The sequence below is a fragment of the Myxocyprinus asiaticus genome, chromosome 39 (assembly GCF_019703515.2).
Source record: "Myxocyprinus asiaticus isolate MX2 ecotype Aquarium Trade chromosome 39, UBuf_Myxa_2, whole genome shotgun sequence".
Taxonomy (NCBI): domain Eukaryota; kingdom Metazoa; phylum Chordata; class Actinopteri; order Cypriniformes; family Catostomidae; genus Myxocyprinus; species Myxocyprinus asiaticus.
In genome coordinates, this window is record NC_059382.1 from 36,119,798 (window position 1) to 36,138,153 (window position 18,356).

General features: G+C 39.7%; 1 protein-coding gene across 1 annotated transcript; it reads right to left on the minus strand.

Moving 5' to 3' along the window:
• Positions 1-2,920: 2,920 nt before the first annotated feature.
• Positions 2,921-12,448, minus strand: rbp2a (retinol binding protein 2a, cellular). The gene is made up of 4 exons (XM_051679357.1): positions 12,304-12,448; positions 7,790-7,968; positions 7,325-7,426; positions 2,921-3,065 (listed from the first exon to the last, which is right to left on the minus strand). The coding sequence occupies exons 1-4, from the start codon at positions 12,374-12,376 to the stop codon at positions 3,012-3,014; spliced, it is 408 nt and encodes a 135-aa protein (XP_051535317.1). The 5' UTR covers positions 12,377-12,448; the 3' UTR covers positions 2,921-3,011.
• Positions 12,449-18,356: the final 5,908 nt, after the last annotated feature.

Genomic DNA, 18,356 nt, shown 5'->3' on the forward strand with positions numbered 1-18,356 from the left:
AATAAAGAATAAATAAAAATAAAATAAATAGCTAAATAAACATCAGTATTACTGTTTAGTATCAGTCAAATGCTGACTATATTAATACTGCCGATAAACAGCGGCAGTCGTGTTACACCGTATTCTGTTATACAAGTTCAGGGGAAACTTTCAACGGTGGAAAACCAGACTTTTAAATATTACATTTTGTAAATGCAACGACTGGAATTGTTCAGTTGACGGGGGTACCAAACTGCGAATCCTGAACAAAACAATTTGGTGAATACATGTTTACTCATTAGCTTCCACTCAGCTGACAACATTGAAAGTAGCTACTTGATTAGCTAGTTAGCTATGAGCTCGTTGTCACGGAGAGTAAAAGACGGACATTATTTATTTGACTTTGCAGCATTGTGTCTCACCAACTAGCAGGCAAAAAAAAAAAAAAAAAATGAATATTACATGAAAATTGTTACATATTGCACCTTAAGGAGAATAAACCACTTGAATATATAATTGTATTTAACAAGTGGATATTTCAATCTTTAAGTAAGTCTATGTTCCAAAAATAAACCAATGAAGACTATATTCTAGAAGAAGGTCCCTGTCTATACCACAGACAGGGACCTAATTTATTTATTTATTGACTAAGGTAGGACACATCCTAAGCTTCCTATATTTGCCAGGCATGATGTTTAGGCCTAGTGTACAGTATTAATGCTGTATATGCAATACTTGTAAAGTTTTTATTGTTTTATGTTTATATTTGCAGCCACACACACACAGTTTACGATCATGGACCTTTAAACGTGCTTCGATATGCAGAGATAAGGTGCATTCATTTGGCACACCATTTGAATACAGAATCCGACCAGACCAGGGGGGATACTCACCTTTTTTAACCTCTCATGGGTTTACATCCCTTGGTTATTTCTCACATCTCACTGCTTTTTCAGAGTTTCGTTCTGGGTTTGCATTTTAAGATGCTGGGTTAAGTTGGTATTATAAATCATGATATTATACATCCTTATTAGATACAGCAACATTTTTTTTACAAATATTTCTTTCTTTTTTTTTACTTTGTGAAAATTAAGTTTGTTTATGTTCAGGTAATACCAACTAGGTAATAACATAGCGTGAAATCAACACTCAACAGACACAATCCACCACTGCACCATTTTCTGCTGAGCTGCAAAAAGTTGCTCTGATGTTTACCTTTCAATCTGCTACATTACTTATTGCACTGACAAACTATAGCTGGCTAACAGCAAACAGACATGGGTGACATAGTTGTCAGGGACAGGGTTAACGTTATATTAGTAATATTGAAAATGGAAAATGATGGGGTCATTGTTCATTAACTTTGTAGTATGTATTTCACAAACTAGTTAGCAACTTACCGTGAAGAGACACAGCTCAACTCCGCCCTGTCTGCAGAGCCACCATCACCCCATAGTCAGCTCTGTAAACAGTGGAGTCGGATATATCGGTCGGGCACTACTTTGCAGTTATGTAAACTTACCTGTCCAATAAGAAGAACGCCAATTCAGGGTCGGTTTTGATCCCCAAAATTGAACGAAGGTCCCTCTAGGAATCAAATGCCCTGCTGATGTTCACTCTAGTTTTCGCTCGACCACGATCACATTCCCGCTTAGCCAGACATGATTCAGTAGATAAATGTTTTTTTTATTTTGGCTTACTCAGAGTTTGTGTAGGAGTCAGTGTTGTGCTGGGAGCCGGCTGTTTACTGGATTCCATCTCTAAGATAACGTTACCTAGTGTTGCAGACTGTCTGTTTACGCGGAAGAGAAGATATTACTGAGGCAAGGCTCTCGGGAGCGTGCATAAACGTCACATCCTTTGGATTTTCCTGGCAAAAGCTATGAAAACTTTAATACAGTCTACAGGCTATAATAGGCAACCTAGGAAGTCTGGGAAGGGCTCATTTTTTAAGTTGCGTTACAAGTCGTTCACACATTGGCAAAGAAAAGGCGAATATTACATGAAAATTGTTACATATTGCACCTTAAGGAGAATAAACCACTTGAATTTATAATTGTATTTAACAAGTGGATATTTCAATCTGTAAGTAAGGCTATGTTCCAAAAATAAACCAATAAAGACTATATTCTAGAAGAAGGTCCCTGTCTATACCACAGACAGGGACCTAATTTATTTATTTATTTATTGACTAAGGTAGGAGACATCCTAAGCTTCCTATATTTGCCAGGCATGATGTTTAGGCCTAGTGTACAGTATTAATGATGAATATGCAATACTTGTACAGTTTTTATTGTTTAATGTTTATATTTGCGGCCACACACACATAGTTTACGATCATGGACCTTTAAACGTGCTTCGATATGCAGAGATGAGGTGCATTCATTTGGCACGCCATTTGAATACAGAATCCGACCAGACCAGGGGGGATACTCACCTTTTTTAACCTCTCATGGGTTTGCATCCCTTGGTTATTTCTCACATCTCACTGCTTTTTCAGAGTTTCGCTCTGAGATTTGCATTTTAAGACGCTGGGTTAAGTAGGTATTATAAATCATGATATACATCATCCTTATTAGATACAGCAACATTTCTTTAAAAATATTTCTCTCTTTTTTTTACTTTTATGTTTGTTTATATTCAGGATAATGTGAAAATGGTCCTTTACCTGGTCAAAGAGAATTTGAAGTGTCAATTTTACAGGCATATAGTGTAAGAAAGTTTAAACACACACACACACACACACACACACACTTCGTGACACATGATAGTAATATGTATAGTGAGGTTTGATGACTTCTCACCTAATTAAATTATAATTCTTAAAAAATATTTGTGCTGAGGGTTATTGAGTGCTGTGCATATAAAACAATCCATCTATTGAGCATTGTAATTCTGCCTTAAAATCATTCCAAATGGTGCACAAGTCCAAATGAATTTGTTTGGTTGAAGCTGTTTATTAAAATCGCTTTAATAAATATAAACAGCACAACGTCAAACCAAGGAATGAACATCTGCTTATTTAGGGAGCGTTACTTTTTCTTCTTGAAAACTTGGTGGCAGACTTTGTCCTGACAATGAATCTCCTAATAAAAGACAGATAAGAGACAGTGATTAGTGTGATAACTGTACACACACACATACACACTAAAACATTTATTGTTTTTTAATATTTAATACACACTTTTACCACTTTACCATAACAATAAAAAAGAAAACATCAGTACTCAATCAATGGAGAACAAATACCAACTTACTGTACTTGTATTATTACATCCTTACACAAAAAGTGTAAAAAAGTTAAATGATATTATAATGCCCTTGGAGACCACATTAATACCTTATATTTTGGACTTAGTAATGTCATGGTATTCTCTAATGTACCTTGTAGTATCACACAAATAGTATTGTTTATGGATATGTATTACCATGATAGCATCACTCTACCATGGTACCACAAACAAGAGTACTTTTTTGCAGTTCCCTGTTGCGTCAGGGCTCTTGGGTGGTTTCCAACCCTTGGTCTGTTGAGTAGCTCAACTGGTAGAGCATGGCATTAGTGATGCCATGGGTTTGATTCACAGGGAATATGTGGACAGATAAAATGTGAGTGCACTGTGCGTCACTTTGTTTTGTTATTTTTAAAGACCCCATGAAATAAAAATGAAAGTTTTGTAGCTTTTCGTCTATGCTATTAGCTTTATGTTCATTTATATGATAGTGTACTTCAAAACGTTGACAAAATTTGCTTTCAGCAGATATACACACATACATTTTGCAGTCTCTTTCTTCCAGCTGAAAACACCCAGGAAAATTCATAGCGTCAGCAAGCTGCTGATAACTTGTTTCCAATCAAATGCTTTCTAGAATGAGAACGTATCCTCCCCCATATGGTAGTGCAGATGATGCCTTCACAGAGCATTTTGAAGGGAGCACAATACATGCTGTAGGAGCATTCCATACAGAATTTCCAATAAGAATCACTTAAAAAGTGAGTTTCCTATGACCTTTATCAACTTTCAACCCTCTGAAGCTCTCACAGTGGAGGGTTATTGTCTTCGAAGGGAATAGGGCATAGGGATCATAACTTCTAAATGAAACCAGTGACACCTTAGCAGAGACAAACCAATGGTATTAAAAATTAATGGGAGAAATTGGAATGGCCAATGGATATAGAAAAGGAAGTCCTGCCTTACATGTTAAAGAGCCAATCACCTTTTAGATATAGACATCACCTGTCAGTCAACTCGAGAACATGCATGCGCATTAGCTGAACCAGCCTGAGAAAAAGTAATTTTTGTAGCGTGGTCTGAAACACACTAAAGAAGCACAATTTATGATACCCTTGTTGACGGATTTTACTGCTTATTTGAAATATGTTCTTTGATCGTAATCTTGAAATATTTTGGAGATTTCGCTTTTTCTCTATTCAAGTAGATAGGAGCTGTACTTATATGCTGCTTGTTTACATTGAAAATAGCTGCCCAGCCTGCCCAGGAGCGTTCCAAAGAAGGCCGCCGGGTGGACTGACTTGCCTTGAAAGGGACTTTGATAAAACACGGGAGTTGGATGCAAGGAAAGTGGTTGGAGTTTATTCATATTTTCAATGCAGTCATATTTCTGAGGTTTCTTGGGAGGTACAGCACGAGTAAATATTCTTTATTCTTTATGTTTCGTGTATTGTGATTCAAAGCACTGGCTACGTTTACATGTACACCAATACTCAAAAGGGTATAAGGAATAATCAGATTAAAACATTTACATAATTTGGGAAACCTCTTCTATCCTGTTTACATGCTACTTGCCATTACTCTGATTATTTGCTGAGAACATAGATGAATTACAGATCGTGCCAGTGGGGCCAGTGCCCAGGGGCCCTTGACTACTAGGGACCTGGGGGGGCCCTGGACTGCAAACTCTCGGGGCCCATCAACTTTGAAAATGTTTATATATGTTTAAATATGCAGCCTGGTCTCATGAAATTTACGTGAACATGACAACATTTTTACTGTATATCAGGTTTAGCTGCAGTTTTTCAGTGAAATGTCCATGTGGGGGCACTAAAAGCAAGTAAAATGGTGTCATATTCAGATGTAGTTTTAAGGTGGATTGTAGATCTTTTTTTTTTTTTTAAACATACCTCCCTAACCTAACGCTTTTGCCTGAACCTAACCAATAGTGTTTTAAAATACAAATGAGATGTTTAAAAAAGACATCCTTACCAAATCAATGCCTAAACTTAACCATTAGTGTTTAAAAATATACAGTATATGAGAAGTTAAAAAGACATCCTTACCTTATCAGTGCCTGAATCTAACCAATATTGTTTTAAAATGCAGAAGCGAAATCAAAAACTCTTTTTCTGAAGCAACTACCCCATTTCGTGTCAGCTAGAGTTCTTGAATGGTCTTGAACTACAGTCCTCCAACTCTAAACCCAACACCCTATCAGGTGAGCTACCATGCACACTATCCATTTTGGAATAAGTGTATATATGTGGGTGAGTCTATAATAAAAGCATTAAAATGTGTTGTTTTTTAAAATATGTGTTTGAGTTAAAGTGTGTCGATATCATAAAATAGCATGGTCTGAGTAATAGAGAGAAAAATAATTTATAAAGTCATTATCAGCCATTTAAGTCATGATTTGAAAGTGAATAAAACACAGTTGTTGTAGCGCCTCTAGTGTTAATTTCTCCTGGAAACTGCAGGGAATTGTACCTGGAGACATGTATAACAAGTTTTGCAAAAATGTATATAGTAGAGTCACGTTTTCACTATGAGACCAGGTTGTAAATAAGTGGGCTCCACAGCTTATCCAAGGCCCCCTCAACAGGTCCCTGTGACTATGAGGGCCCCCAACCCTCTTATTTTGCCTTTCTGTTTCTAATTAAATTTTTTAAGCAACTCTTTAACCTTCTAACGCTGTGCGTATCATATATGATACATGACTTATTTAAAGCCTCTACATCAACGAAAGTGATGGTGAAAGTGTTCATGCTGTACTGGAAGTAGAAGACCTTGTTATGCGAGTTGCGAGTTGATGGCGAGTCCATCTCTGAGAAATGTGATGTTTTAAAAGTTTTTTATAAATTAATATTTATTACAAAAAACAAACAAACAAACAAAAAACTTTGTTGCAAATATGTTTTTAACTACTGCTTGGCATATGGAAAATTAGTCAGTTTGTGAGTCTTTTCAAACTATTTATTTAAAGAATTGCTTCATAGGGGCCTGGGTAGCTCAGTGGTAAAATACGCTGGCTACCACCCCTGGAGTTCGCTAGTTCGAATCCCAGGGCGTGCTGAGTGACTCCAGCCAGGTCTCCTAAGCAACCAAATTGGCCTGGTTGCTAGGGGGGTAGAGTCACCTGGGGTAAACTCCTTGTGGTCGCTATAATGTGGTTTGTTCTCGGTGGGGCGCATGGTGAGTTGAGTGTGGTTGCTGCGGTGGATGGCATGAAGCCTCCACATGTGTTATGTCTCCGTGGCAACGTGCTCAACAAGCCACGTGATAAGATGCACAGGTTGACAGTCTCAGATGCGGAGGCAAATGGGATTTGTCCTCCGCCACCCAGACTGAGATGAATCACTATGTGACCACAAGGACTTAAAAGCACATTGGAAATTGGGCATTCCAAATTGGGAGAATAAAAAAAAAGATTTGCTTCATAAGAGTCATTTGTGTGTGAATGGGAATGCATGAAAGCTGGATTTGTTTCCTTGCCATTATTTTGTGGTATATGCTCTTTTTTTATCTCACCAACATTCAATTCAGACTCGCAAATGGACATTTACAACTCGGGAAAATATGTTTTCTTTTGCTGTGGATTCTGCAGAGCACCACTGCTGGAAAACAGTTCAAGGAACTGCCGTTTCGCATGAAGCCGAGAAGTGCAGCTTCTTCTGTTTTGCGATGTTTACCTGTGCATGAGCGTAGCACAGTGCTCGAATTGAGGGGGGCTGGGGGTATCCGGGACCCCCCATAAGGCATTGGGGGGGTCCCCAAATATTTTTCTTTTAGTAAAGATAATAATGACAAGTAAAAATTTAAACGCTCCTATGTCATAAGACCACTAAGTGCATCTGCCGCCCACAACGGCTCTGGCATCAGAAGCACCATTTTGAAAAGGGGTAAAAAAAGGGCCATGTGTGTGTCTGGCTTTGCCAGGCTGCAAAGTCAACTAAAACCTATTGGCTAATTTTAAAAAGGGATGAGCCATTCAACAAGTCCCATGCCAAATTCCTGTGTCAGTATGAAATACATGAACGAACCTAAGAAAACTGCGCTCTTCAAGGAACTTTATGGGGATTTTAAAAGTAAATGTGTTGATTGCAGTTCATTACCAGGTGTAGCAGATCTCCTTCAATCCATTGCTTCCAGCCTCGGTTCTCTTTCTCTCCCTTCTGCACACACACCATTTTATCACCATCCCACGTCACCACGGTCTGAAAACATACATTGCAACAAAAAAAATTTTTTATTATTCTTTGAAGTGCCTTGGAGTACCTTATAGAAATATATTTATCATTCAGTACATTACTGTGTATCAAAGTACTTTGGTGTTATCAAATGATCTATCACTATACTGACCTATAAATCCAAAAAGAGGTAACTACACCAACACCGAAAGCTTTTTTAATTGTGCATTCAAATGTGGATTATAAAAATGTCTCAATCTGATTTCACTCACAACTCAGTTTTGAGAAAATGTCTAGTTACTTTGTTTTGCCTTTGCAGGGCAGTATACCATGGTAAAGGTGGGTATATTGAGCCTAACAGTCACCCTAGTTGGGTATTTAAAGTTTTACCTTAACCACTCTGTTGTCCAGACCTTTGGTGAGCTCCTCAAACTCCTGCCCCATAGTGAAGTTGACCTCATAGTTTCTAAAGGTGCTGAGTGTTTTGGTCTCAAATTTGTCTCCATTCTGCACAATGACCTTAGTCTGTTTGAGGTGCACTGCAATCTTACGAGTGGCAAAGTCAATATCTGTAAGGGAGGGTTAAAAAGAGGTTGAACATTAAAGCTTCATCATTTAAAACATAGTGGAAGTATTCCCATTCATTAGGGTACAATTTTTGTAAATGCTTGTGACAATAGAGAGAAATAATTAAAATCAGTGAAGATCCTGGAGAAAAAGGGCCATATTTGATGGAGTTTCAGTAACAAGGTTCGGGAGGATCAAGTTAATTTAATCCGACCAATCACACTGCCAGAGTAAGCGTATATAAACAGCTGCTTACCTCTACATGGCATGAAGCCTTCTGGCATTTGGCCCCACCCATTGCCCATGAACAGACCCATGTGAGAGACTCGGATCGTCGGATGCTACTTCGCTGCAAAGCACTTGCCCTCATCAGAGCATCTCTTCCATCTAAATCATCTCGTTATTCAACAGAAGCTGCCACAGCAGCTCATTTGTTTCTTGCAGCATTGACCGCTTCCACTTTAAGTGCTACTTTTACTCTACCTCTCTTCCTAATCTCTATTTACCGAAGCAGATCATAGCGTGAAGCTGCTTCCGCAAACTGGCTGCTTCGGCACTGTATACATGTAAAACAGCTCCCTACGACTGTTCACATGTTCTCTTATTTAAACTTTCCACCTGGAGCGGTACGTTGCGTGAAGCTGCTTCCGCATGCTGACCACTTTGGCGCTGTATATATGTGAAACAGCTCCCTATGACTGTTCATATGTTCTCTTATCTATCCTTCCCACCCGGAGCAATCCGTTGCATGAAGCCGTTTCTGCATGCCGACCGCTTTGGCACTGTATACATGTGAAACAGCTCCCTATGACTGTTCATATGTTCTCTTATCTAAACTTTCCACCTGGAGCGGTCCGTCACAAGAGCCTGCCTCCACAAATGGGCGCTGCTCCGGCTTCATGCAACTTCAACTCTATTACAGCTCTAATTGTACACGAGGAAAACAAATATTAACTATTTAATTCAATAATCATTCCAACACTCTCCAACGTTTTAATCCAGTTCTCCCGCACAGGTGATTCCTGTCAGCCCCATTACCTCACTGTGCAGCTCATTTAGGGCGTGCTCCATTCAGTGATTCTATTTGAAGTCATCTTCCAACATGACTATCACAATCGTTCTCCCTTCTAAGTACCCTTCGGAGCATGATTTATTCCATTCAGAATACAGGGGTAATCATGCAACAAGCGAACTTCCTTCCAAACGACCGCTACTCTAATTACATCATCTTTTTCAAATCAACGCAGACATTTTAGCGCAAGCTTGCTGCTGCAGCAGCACCCGCTCTGACCACGCCACAGCTCACTACAGCCATACACAGCCTCTGTCCGAACAGAAACTAGCCGAATTCGGCTCCACAAGAGGCATGATTCGATCTCGCCTCAAAGCACAGCCCCGATAACTATGAAGCAAGCGTTTCTACAAACTTCTACTCATCTCTAGACTATATCATGACCTTCTCTCCTGCCCAGGACAAATGCTTCAAGCAGGTAAAATCAATCCATAATTTGTATTTTTACAGACAAGTCTTCTCTACTTTTGTCCGAATCATTGGATTACAAACTCTTAACAAGCTCGACCTTAGAACCTAGTTGCTGCATGACTTAAAATGCATTCAAGAATCTGTCATAATCTTACGCTCCACCCAAGTTTAAAGTACAGGTTGAAATCGACGCCGGATGATTCGGCTTTGCACTTTGCTTCATACCCAAAATATTTCAGTTTTCTGTAGAATTTATTACAGGTCATCAATATAAACAAGTCATTTTATTCACCTCACTACTGCAAACGGCTCCCATATTGTATCTATATACTGTATATATAAATCCAATCCTCAGGCACAAACTCCAAATGATTCATACATCCTTGTCAAAATGAGACGAATCACCCCATGCCAATAATACAGAGTTGGAAACAATCTACAAAGCTCCAAACAATATACTTAAGTTAAATAAAAATCAAACTATGGTATTTATCCTGGTACTTATTTTCAGGTGCCTTCTAATTTCTTGATAAACCATGAAACATGCAAGCATGCATCCTGACATTGCTTCACATACTGTATGTTCCCGACATTTAGGCATTCGCAGACACTATGTTTACCTTGTTTGCTATTGATTCAATACATCCCTAAGCAGCACAAATGCGCTGTTCAGGTGCCACAACTGCAGCGTCTTTCGGCCGTGCGACTAAACCTCCCACTACACTGAAAACAGCGCAAGTGCGCTGTCCAAGCAACGCAATTCTTTGGGCCATGTGTCTAAGCGTCCATGGCTCCGTAACCCATATTATGCCACTCATACCAAACTAACCATTACCCACCTAGTGATTAACAACAATCGGGCATTTTAGGTCTTCCCTAAACAATTCACCACAAGCCTGCTTCTCCGCATCAACCAATTTCATTTGAATATAGCCTACTAATCTCCCTCACGTCGAACGCCGTGCTTGACAACTCAACCCATTCATATCGCAGAGCGAGTTCTTGTTTTTATGCAGCGCAATATTTTTACAAGAAACATGGGCTCTTCCTGTTAAACGCTGTGCAGTCCCGTGCTCGAGGATTCAGCCTGTTCGTTTCGCATAAGGAGTTCTTTTAAAACACAGCATTTATCACTTTTCAAGAATCAAGCGTTCTACCGTCAAATGCCATACAGGCCCATGCTTGCACAACACTGAGCGAGCTCAGTTAAATCCAGCATAAACCATCCTCACATGAATCGAATGCTCTCCCACTGAACGCTGCTTGCGCGAGGCTGCCTCAGTAAACGAACCCGGTTCCAAATTCTTTCTCAGCTAACCCCGACCTTTCAGCTCACCTTCCCACATTCACACTTCAAACAGCTATACCTCTTGCTATTCCCTCAAACGTCGCAGTTACAGAACCTCTGCTAGTCTCCAACCACCATCGCTCTCAAATTCTAGCAGAGATTCAGAGCCTTGCCGCCAGAAGCGAACCCGACACCAACCCCAGTTCAGAATTTTTTTTTATATAAATCACCCTCCCAAACTCCTTCACCATGCTTCCCTGGACTCCATTCTTCAAGCCGTTTCCCCCTGATCCCTCCAAGCATACTGGACAGCTTGGAAATGCTTAAAAAAAAAATGTCCACCCAATTTACAATCTGCCATTTCCTGATTTTTTTTCTCCTCTTTAGATCCTCCTTCGCCCCACACCTTAATCAAACTCCAGGAACCATTAAAGGGTACTTAAGTAGCTTCCATTTTTTCTATAAATGAATTTGACAAAACTCCTCCACTATAAGCCACCCCCAGATCTCACTTCTCATTAAGGGTATCCATAAATCCCAACCCACCAGAACCGATACCAGGCTACCCCTCACCATCAATCTGCTAACTCGATGCCTAAAACACTCCCTGCCAGGGCTACATTTCTCCAAACACCTAAAAAAACACTAGAAGCCATGTTCATCATCGCGGCCCCCGCGGTCGGGTATAGCAGACTCCTCCAGTGCAATCACATCAAGGGCTCTCCTGTTCGAACGCAGTGTGAGCTAATTCACGTTTATTTGTATCGTGGGCTCTCCAGTTCGCAGCCCAGGAGGACTCCCCCGTTCGAATGCAGTGAGGGCACCTGTTTGAACGCTGGTTGGGCGTTCAAACTAACTAAATTACAACAATTGTGACTAAAAGGTTCACACAAAAATTGTTCCAAACCTGTATGACTTTGTTTGTTCCATGGAACACAAAAGGAGATTTTGGCGGAATGTAAAAGACTGGCAGGCTCAGATACCATTCACTTTCATTGCATCTGTTTTCTGCACAATGAAAGTGAATGGTTACTGAAGCTGTTAGTCCCTAACATCACCTTTTGCTTTCCATAGAAGATAGTCATCTGGATTTGGAATGACGTGTGGGTGAGTAAATGACTACAGAGCTCTCATTTTTGGATAAACTCAACTTTAAAATACTATTTTTAAATGCTATTTTATGTCTTTAAATTATACAGTCTTTACAACATTGTATAGTCTTTGAGTGCAATGAGTGGAGTCAGTCAATCTTCTTTTGAAAATTCCCCAAAATTAATATCTCTCATGCAAGAGTATTATGCAACCCCCAGCACATACATGATGCTTCTTATTCTAGTACTCTATGCTACACCCTCTTCTTTAACCAGAGATTTTGCAACAACTGCACTTTTATTTAAGTAGGATTACAGTGACCTTGGACCACTAAGAACAACATAACCTATATGAAGACTGAAGGGCCAGGTCTAAAGCTCTGGTGTGTGAGTGGTCTTACTCAGTACATTAAGCTGAACATCAGTTCATGAATAATTTAGAAATGCAGAGTCTGCAGTAAAATAGATCACTTACCCAAAGCCTTCATGACATCGTCAAAGTTGTCATTGCTGACCATCTCCCATGTCCCATTGTAATCAGCTGGCATGGTGAAGCTGGGATGTTGTGTATAAGTGTGTGAGAGTGGTAGGATGTGCACAGGGGATGAGGTGACCCATAGCCTTTTATAGCTTTGAGTGTGTGTGTGTGACGGAATAAACTGTAGGGACATAGTTCTTCTGATAAGATCCTTTATCTTCATTAAAAGTGGGGGTGGGGTTTAAAAAGGGGATGACATTTATGTCGGCAATTAATATGGTCAGAGAGAGACAGACAGTACAGATAAATACTGTATATGCACATGGGTAGCTGACATGAAATTTCAAGCAGTGACATTGACATGCTATATTTTTTTAAGGTCATATTGAGAGAGTACATTATTTTCACATTTAAAAATTCATTTGGAACTCAGAATGACTATTAAAAAAGCTAAAAGGTAATTAAAAATGGAGAAAAAGCATATAATACAGTGCATTCATAAACTACTCAGACCCCTTAATTTTTTTCACATTTTGTTATGTTGCAGCATTATGCTAAAATGATTAAAATAATTTTTTTTCACATCAATCTACATTCCATACCCCATAATGACAAAGCAAAAACCAGATTTTTGATAACTTTGCACATTTATTAAAAAGAAAAAAAACCCCTGAAATATCACATTGACGTAAGTATTTTGACCCTTAACTCAGCACTTAGTTGAAGCACCTTTGGCAGCGATTACAGCCTCAAGTCTTTTTGGGTATGATGCGACAAGCTTTGCACACCTGTATATACACTTTCCCTTATACATACAGTATGGTCCAAAAGTCTGTGGCCGCTTTGTAAATCTGGTATTTAACATTTAAATTTAAACCAAAAAAAAAAAAAAAAAAAAGAGTATTATTTAGGATTTTTTTTTAAGTCTAAAAGAAAAGTGAAATTTAAAATGAAGTATTCTTATTCTGCACTATCTCTACCTCACTAATCAAATGTTAGCAAATTTGTGAAGCTCCAGATTTCTTGCTTCCATTGAAGCACACTAGATGCTCTTTGGAACATTCTCAGATAATGCTGGATGACATGGATCATCACGTTTAGCACAAAAGAGTCCATGCTAGATCGAGTGCATGCTGTCATTTAAGCAAAAGGGGACATAACAAATGCTGAGAAATTGTAAAATTCTTCTAAATTTTTCAATTAAACTTTTCAATCAAAAAGCAATGCAAATAAAATAGTTTGTAATAAAAATTATATTTGAAAATTTTTAAATAGAAGCATGTTCACTAAGACTTTTTGACCCCACTGTAGTTAATCTTATTTGTCAATTACGTACGCACACAGTAAAAGAGCAAAGTATGAAAATGTTTCATCATGTGTGAAGCAAGTGTTACTGTGCAACAGTTGTAACAGTATAGTGCACATTATGATAACTTAACACAAAATAGATAAGAATGTCTATCTACTTCATTTGATCTCCGTCACCATGAGACAATTCGCACTCATTATCTGCTCAGCACACAGAGAGGCGTGTTATATCGCTGTCTTTGATCATATGATTTTACTAATCATTACACCATTAATGCAATCACTTTTCAGATTTCACCAGACTAAAGAGAGATTTTGGGTTGAAATATGTTTCTTGATTTTTTTTAAGAGGAAAATTAACAGAAAGGCTAACTTTATATGCATTCCTAGAAATCCTCCTAAGTGAAAGAAAAATTATAAAACAAAAACAGGACAGAAGGGCATATTGCTTAATAAATAGAGTTTAGGGCATGTTTGTTTTCCACTCAGTTCTTCCTCAGTTACACAGATAAAAAAAAATAAAAACAAAACAACCAACCAAAAAAAAAAAAAAACCCTGGAGGAAGTTCTTCAGTTCTTAGAAACCACAAAGCAATGCTTTTCCCATCAACATAAAGATATGGAGCATTACCAGTTTTATTTCTAATTTGATCATATGAGGATCAAATAAATATTTGAACCTGTATACTTTGTGACATACTTAAATACATAAACTGCCCTACAAAGCCAAAATACAGTTACTAAACCAACAATGAAAAATGGTTCATAGTTTTTTTTTTATTGATTTGATTGAAATGTGGATTATAAAAAGATTTTACACCTTTTCTCTAAATGTGTGAGAATAGTTGAGGCAATCCTGTCAGGTTTTTTCATTTTCCAGGCAAACTGATTAAAAGGTCTGGTGTGCTTTTACTTTTGGAAACTGCATCAAACCATCCAATCAGATCAGCTCTTATTTGGATCAAGAAAGCTTTTTCCAGTTGTGTGCAACTGTCATGATCTTGCCATTTTGGTCTTGTGTGTTATTGTGACAGTTTCCTCCACCCATCTCTCAGGTCGTCCATGTGCTTTTGCTTTCCTCTTTCCCTCGTGTTTCTCACTGGTGCTGTTCAGCAGTGCAATCAGCATTGTAAAGGCAATGCTGATTTGCTCTGCTCATTAGTAGATCAGCAGCAATTGTGGCTCATTCCTATTCCTCTGTATATTCTCTCCTTTGTCTCGTCTTCCCTGCCATATCCTTGTTTTCAGTTTCATTGTTTTGTTTTACTTGTTTTCTCCCTTGTGAGAGTTTTTGTTTGTATTTTGTTTTGTTTTGTTTTTTTAATAAAACCCCTTTCATTGCCATCCTGCATCTTGGGTCCTTCCTCAATTACGTGACACAACGATATGGCCAACTTTGGACCCAGCAGAGGATGATGGGCATTTTATTGAGCTCTGCTTCAGCCCTTGGGGAATCGGTCTTCCAGAGCCAAGCCTGGTTGCCCGAACTCCTGGCCTGCTTTCAGCACGGTCACCCCATCTACATTTTTGCTGAGGAGTTGGCCGGAGCAGCCTCTGGGTGGGGTGTTGATGAGACCATCCTCAAGCTTATATTTTTGGCAGGTCTGGACAAACTCATCTGTCATGGGTTGGCAGAGATGGAACGTCTGCTGCAGGAGTGGAGCACCTAATCCCAAAAGCCTTCTCTGTCAGTGTCTCTGGAGAGGCCCGCCGGGCCTGCTATTGACCACCTTGAGGCGGCCAATTCCACTGAAGCTTCTTTGGTCGCCTCTTGGGCTTCTCGACACCATCGCCAGAGGAAGCACTCTGCCGACTGCCAGGAGGCGGCAGCAGCCATGAAGTTCCCCGAGGCCGTCGACGAGCCTGTCCAGTTCCCCGTGGCTGTCAACAGGCCTGTCCAGTCTCCTGTAACCATTGATGAACCTGTTCAGTCCCCTGTGACAGTCGGTGATCCTTTCCAGTCACCAGCGGTCACCATCTAGTCTACTCAGTCTCCTGCGGCCACCAAAGACCAGCTTGCTCTATCCACTGCAGGAGGCTGAGGAGGCCAATGCTGACCGCCAGGTCCTGCTGGCATCGCACTGGTCCGGCCCGCCAGCGCTACCCTGGTCTGTCCTGCTGGCGCCATCTTGGTCCTTCCCGCCGGCCCTACCCTGGTCCGTCCTGCCTGCGCCATCCTTGTCCGTTTCGATTGGCTCTGCCCTGGACCTTATCTTATTGTTTTGTTTGTTTGGATTTATGTTTCTTTTTCTTGTCTGTTCTGTGTTATGTAGTGCTGCCCACCCTGTTTTTTCCCTATCTTAGCCCCCCCCCATGTTATCATGGTAATGTTTATTAGATATTTATGTCCACTCCCAGCACATACATGAGTGGGAGTCGCTCTTGTTGCTCTTACACTAATACCCAAACATTATTTAGTTTACACTTATCCAAAGTGATGGAACTATTTTCATTGCATTTATCAATGGGACATGGAAACACAGGTAGGGCCTACTACAAAATCATACAATTTATTACTATAAATAATTAATAATACACCAAACTCCGTGTCTGCATAGCCTATAATCTATGGCTTGCAATCTCTCACCCATCGTACATTAGATGCTTCACAAGCCGCAACAGCACAAATTATGTGCCCAGCAACACATTTCTGTTTCAAATGGCATACGTAGTTAATAGTGAGTTGTGGTTCATGACAATATATTATTACAGTGTAAACACATTGGCAGAGCCGTACCAACTCTTATTCTGCCTGACAGAATTAAGGCCGTACAGAAGATGGAGCGGTCTGACCAATCAGATGAAAGGGACATTTCAGTGCTGCCCACATGTGCAAATGAAATATTAAAGCAATAAACTAATTTTTAAACAATAAACAAAATAGGAGAAATTGAGCTGAATCGAGCAGTTTCTTGTTATTCCTTTCCAAATAGGAAATGAAATGGTCAAAACGTACACAGAACATTATTATTTATTTATTTATTTGTTTTTTCAATAAAAGCCAATTTATCATCATCTGCGGTTGGGTCCTACTTCCAGATCCCTAAAAAGGTTATTTATTTTTCTGCATTAAAAGTGTCTGGCCAGCCAAAATCATAAGTCCTAGGGACACCAAATTTGACAGGATGGTCGTAAATTCCCCCTACTACTCAGTGGGGGTACTTCTGGCAACAAAAGGTTGGGAAACACTGAAGTAGAGTATGCAGTGATGAAATTACTTTGTCCTGACTGATCTGTTCTTTCATATTTGCCAATTTTGGTTGTTCCTGCACTTCTTTCCCTGCCAAAACTGCTTGGACCCTGATAATCACCACTTGCAGCTATATTTACAATTTAATTTATGATCTATAGCAATGTTATTGTTTTTTCACCTGTTGTCGTAGAGTGATTTTTAAGTCACTGCAAAAGGAGCAGGTGAGGGTAAAATGTTTGGATTTGGTATATTATTTTTTTTGACCACTTCCTTATTTTGATTATATTTTCATTTCATTTGAAGTGTAATTTGAATTTAAAAATATTTAAAAAAAAAAAAAATTGTGGTTCAAAAATGTTTAATTTTTCAAAATAAAAAACAACCAGTAGAAGTGAAGTGTGTGCTGATATATTCACTGTTATTACTAGCCATAATTTGTGTCGGCACATAAAAATGATTAACAGTACTTGCATTCTCTATAATTTAACGGAGACTACATCCAAATCCTGAACCACATTTTCCATGCGTAGGCCTATAAAAGTAGCATGTCACTGTCATAGAAATATGCAAGACATTCAACAAGGAAGCAGTTAATGCAAAAAAGTATGCAAGTCCATATATCTATTCTTGTAATTCATTGCATACAGTCCATTTACACTACCAACTTATGAATTTGCTGTCTTTGTTTATATACATCACTGGTGCTCGAGGGTATAGGCTTATATAATAGGAAGCAGTCGCTGCAATAACCGGAGAAGAACCTCAGAAATAAATTGCACTCGACCCAGCCCATTAGCGCTTTGCTCACATGATTTCACCAAACACACTAGCATCTAGACTTAGCGCATGTTTGCACGAAAATACCAAAACATCATAGCTATTTTATTGGCCGGGCATTGGCGGCGATGTCCGCAGGTGGTGTGCGGCATGTCGCGAATGCCAGCTGGTGAATCCACCGGCCACCCCAAAAGCGCCATTGCGCCCTCTTCCGCTGATCGAGGTCCCCTTCGAGTGAATTGGAATGGACCTCGTTGGGCCGAGTGGTCAGCATGTGGACATCGCTTTGTATTGGTCTTATTGGACTATGCAACACGATATCCGGAAGCAGTGCCTCTGCGCAACAATCTCAGCACGCAGTGTTGCGGAGGCACTCTTCAAAATAATCTCCCGGGTGGGTATTCTGAAAGAAATCCTCACCGATCAGGGCACAACTTTTATGTCACGGACACTATGCGAGCTTTACGAATTATTGGGCATTAAATCAATCCGCACCAGCGTTTACCATCCACAAACAGATGGCCTGGTGGAGCGATTTAATAAAACCCTTAAAAACATGATTCGTAAGTTCGTGCACGAGGATGCTAGAAATTGGTACAGATGGCTCAATCCCCTGTTATTCGCAGTACGAGAGGTCCCGCAAGCCTCCACTGGGTTTTCCCCATTCGAGCTGCTGTATGGGTGGTGCCCGTGCGGCATGCCTGATGTTATACGCGAAGCTTGGGAGGAGGGACCTTCAAACAGTAAGAATGAAATTCAATACGTTCTTGAT

Excerpts from the sequence above, each read along its gene's own strand:
- rbp2a (XM_051679357.1), bottom strand. The coding sequence starts at position 12,376 with ATGCCAGCTGATTACAATGGGACATGGGAGATGGTCAGCAATGACAAC. Across the intron at positions 7,969-12,303 it reads CGATGTCATGAAGGCTTTGG|ATATTGACTTTGCCACTCGT; the intron begins GTAAGTGATCTA and ends CCTCCCTTACAG. Across the intron at positions 3,066-7,324 it reads AAGGAGATCTGCTACACCTG|GAGATTCATTGTCAGGACAA; the intron begins GTAATGAACTGC and ends GTCTTTTATTAG.